The sequence below is a fragment of the Charadrius vociferus genome, unplaced genomic scaffold, assembly GCF_000708025.1.
Source record: "Charadrius vociferus isolate BGI_N301 unplaced genomic scaffold, ASM70802v2 scaffold2415, whole genome shotgun sequence".
Taxonomy (NCBI): Eukaryota; Metazoa; Chordata; class Aves; order Charadriiformes; family Charadriidae; genus Charadrius; species Charadrius vociferus.
In genome coordinates, this window is record NW_009648432.1 from 15489 (window position 1) to 16230 (window position 742).

General features: G+C 67.4%; 1 protein-coding gene across 1 annotated transcript in view; it reads left to right on the forward strand.

Annotated features, from left to right (window-relative positions):
• RECQL4 (RecQ protein-like 4) overlaps positions 1–466 on the forward strand; it is a gene marked incomplete at both ends in the record, with an annotated part of 14336 nt that extends 13870 nt beyond the window's left edge. Inside the window, 2 exon segments of the mRNA XM_009885384.1 lie at positions 69–223; positions 306–466. Of these exon segments, the coding sequence (XP_009883686.1) occupies positions 69–223; positions 306–466 (316 nt within the window).
• Positions 467–742: the final 276 nt, after the last annotated feature.

Consider the following 742-nt stretch of genomic DNA (forward strand, 5'->3'; position numbering starts at 1 on the left):
CCGTCGACGCCGTGGATGGGAACGGCGACGCCGACTGGGAGCGCGGCTCCTGCGCGCACACCGAAAAGGAGCTGGAGCCGTGGTGGCGCGTGGACCTGGGTCGCCGGCACGCCGTCTACGCCGTCGCCATCACCAACCGCCGTGATTGCTGCTGGGAGAGCCTCCTCGGCGCCCAAATCCACGTCGGCGATTCTCTGGTTGACCATGGCAAGCGTAACCCCGTGTGAGTGAGGTCCCTGGTGGGTTCCCCGCCCCGGCGCGGCGCTCTCCCACCGGTCGTAGACGTGACAGTTCCTTCCCGGCAGCTGCGGGACCATCTTGGACACCGGTCCCGGCTTCACCACCACTGTCTGCTGCAACGGGCTGCCGGGTCGCTACGTCTCCGTCATCGTCCCCGGCCGGGAGGATTTCCTCGTCCTCTGCGAAGTGGAAGTGACGGCTCAGAGCTGCCTCCCCCCGCCTGGCGGTAAGGACCGAAAGATTCCCCCCCGGCACACTCGCGGATGGCCACCGGTGAGCGCCGGTGTCCCCAAAACCCGTAGGGGTGATGCAGTCCCTGCGGCAACAGGAGGAACGGGGGGCGTGGGTGATGTCACACGTGTCACTAAGCACATCGGTGCGCCGGGACGTGGTGTGGGGGTCCTGGAGGGGATGGGAGGAGGACAGTCCGCCCGGTGTCACCGTCCCATGGTTATCCCCCAGCCCAAAATCTTGCTCTGCGGCGCCCAGCGGCACAATCTTC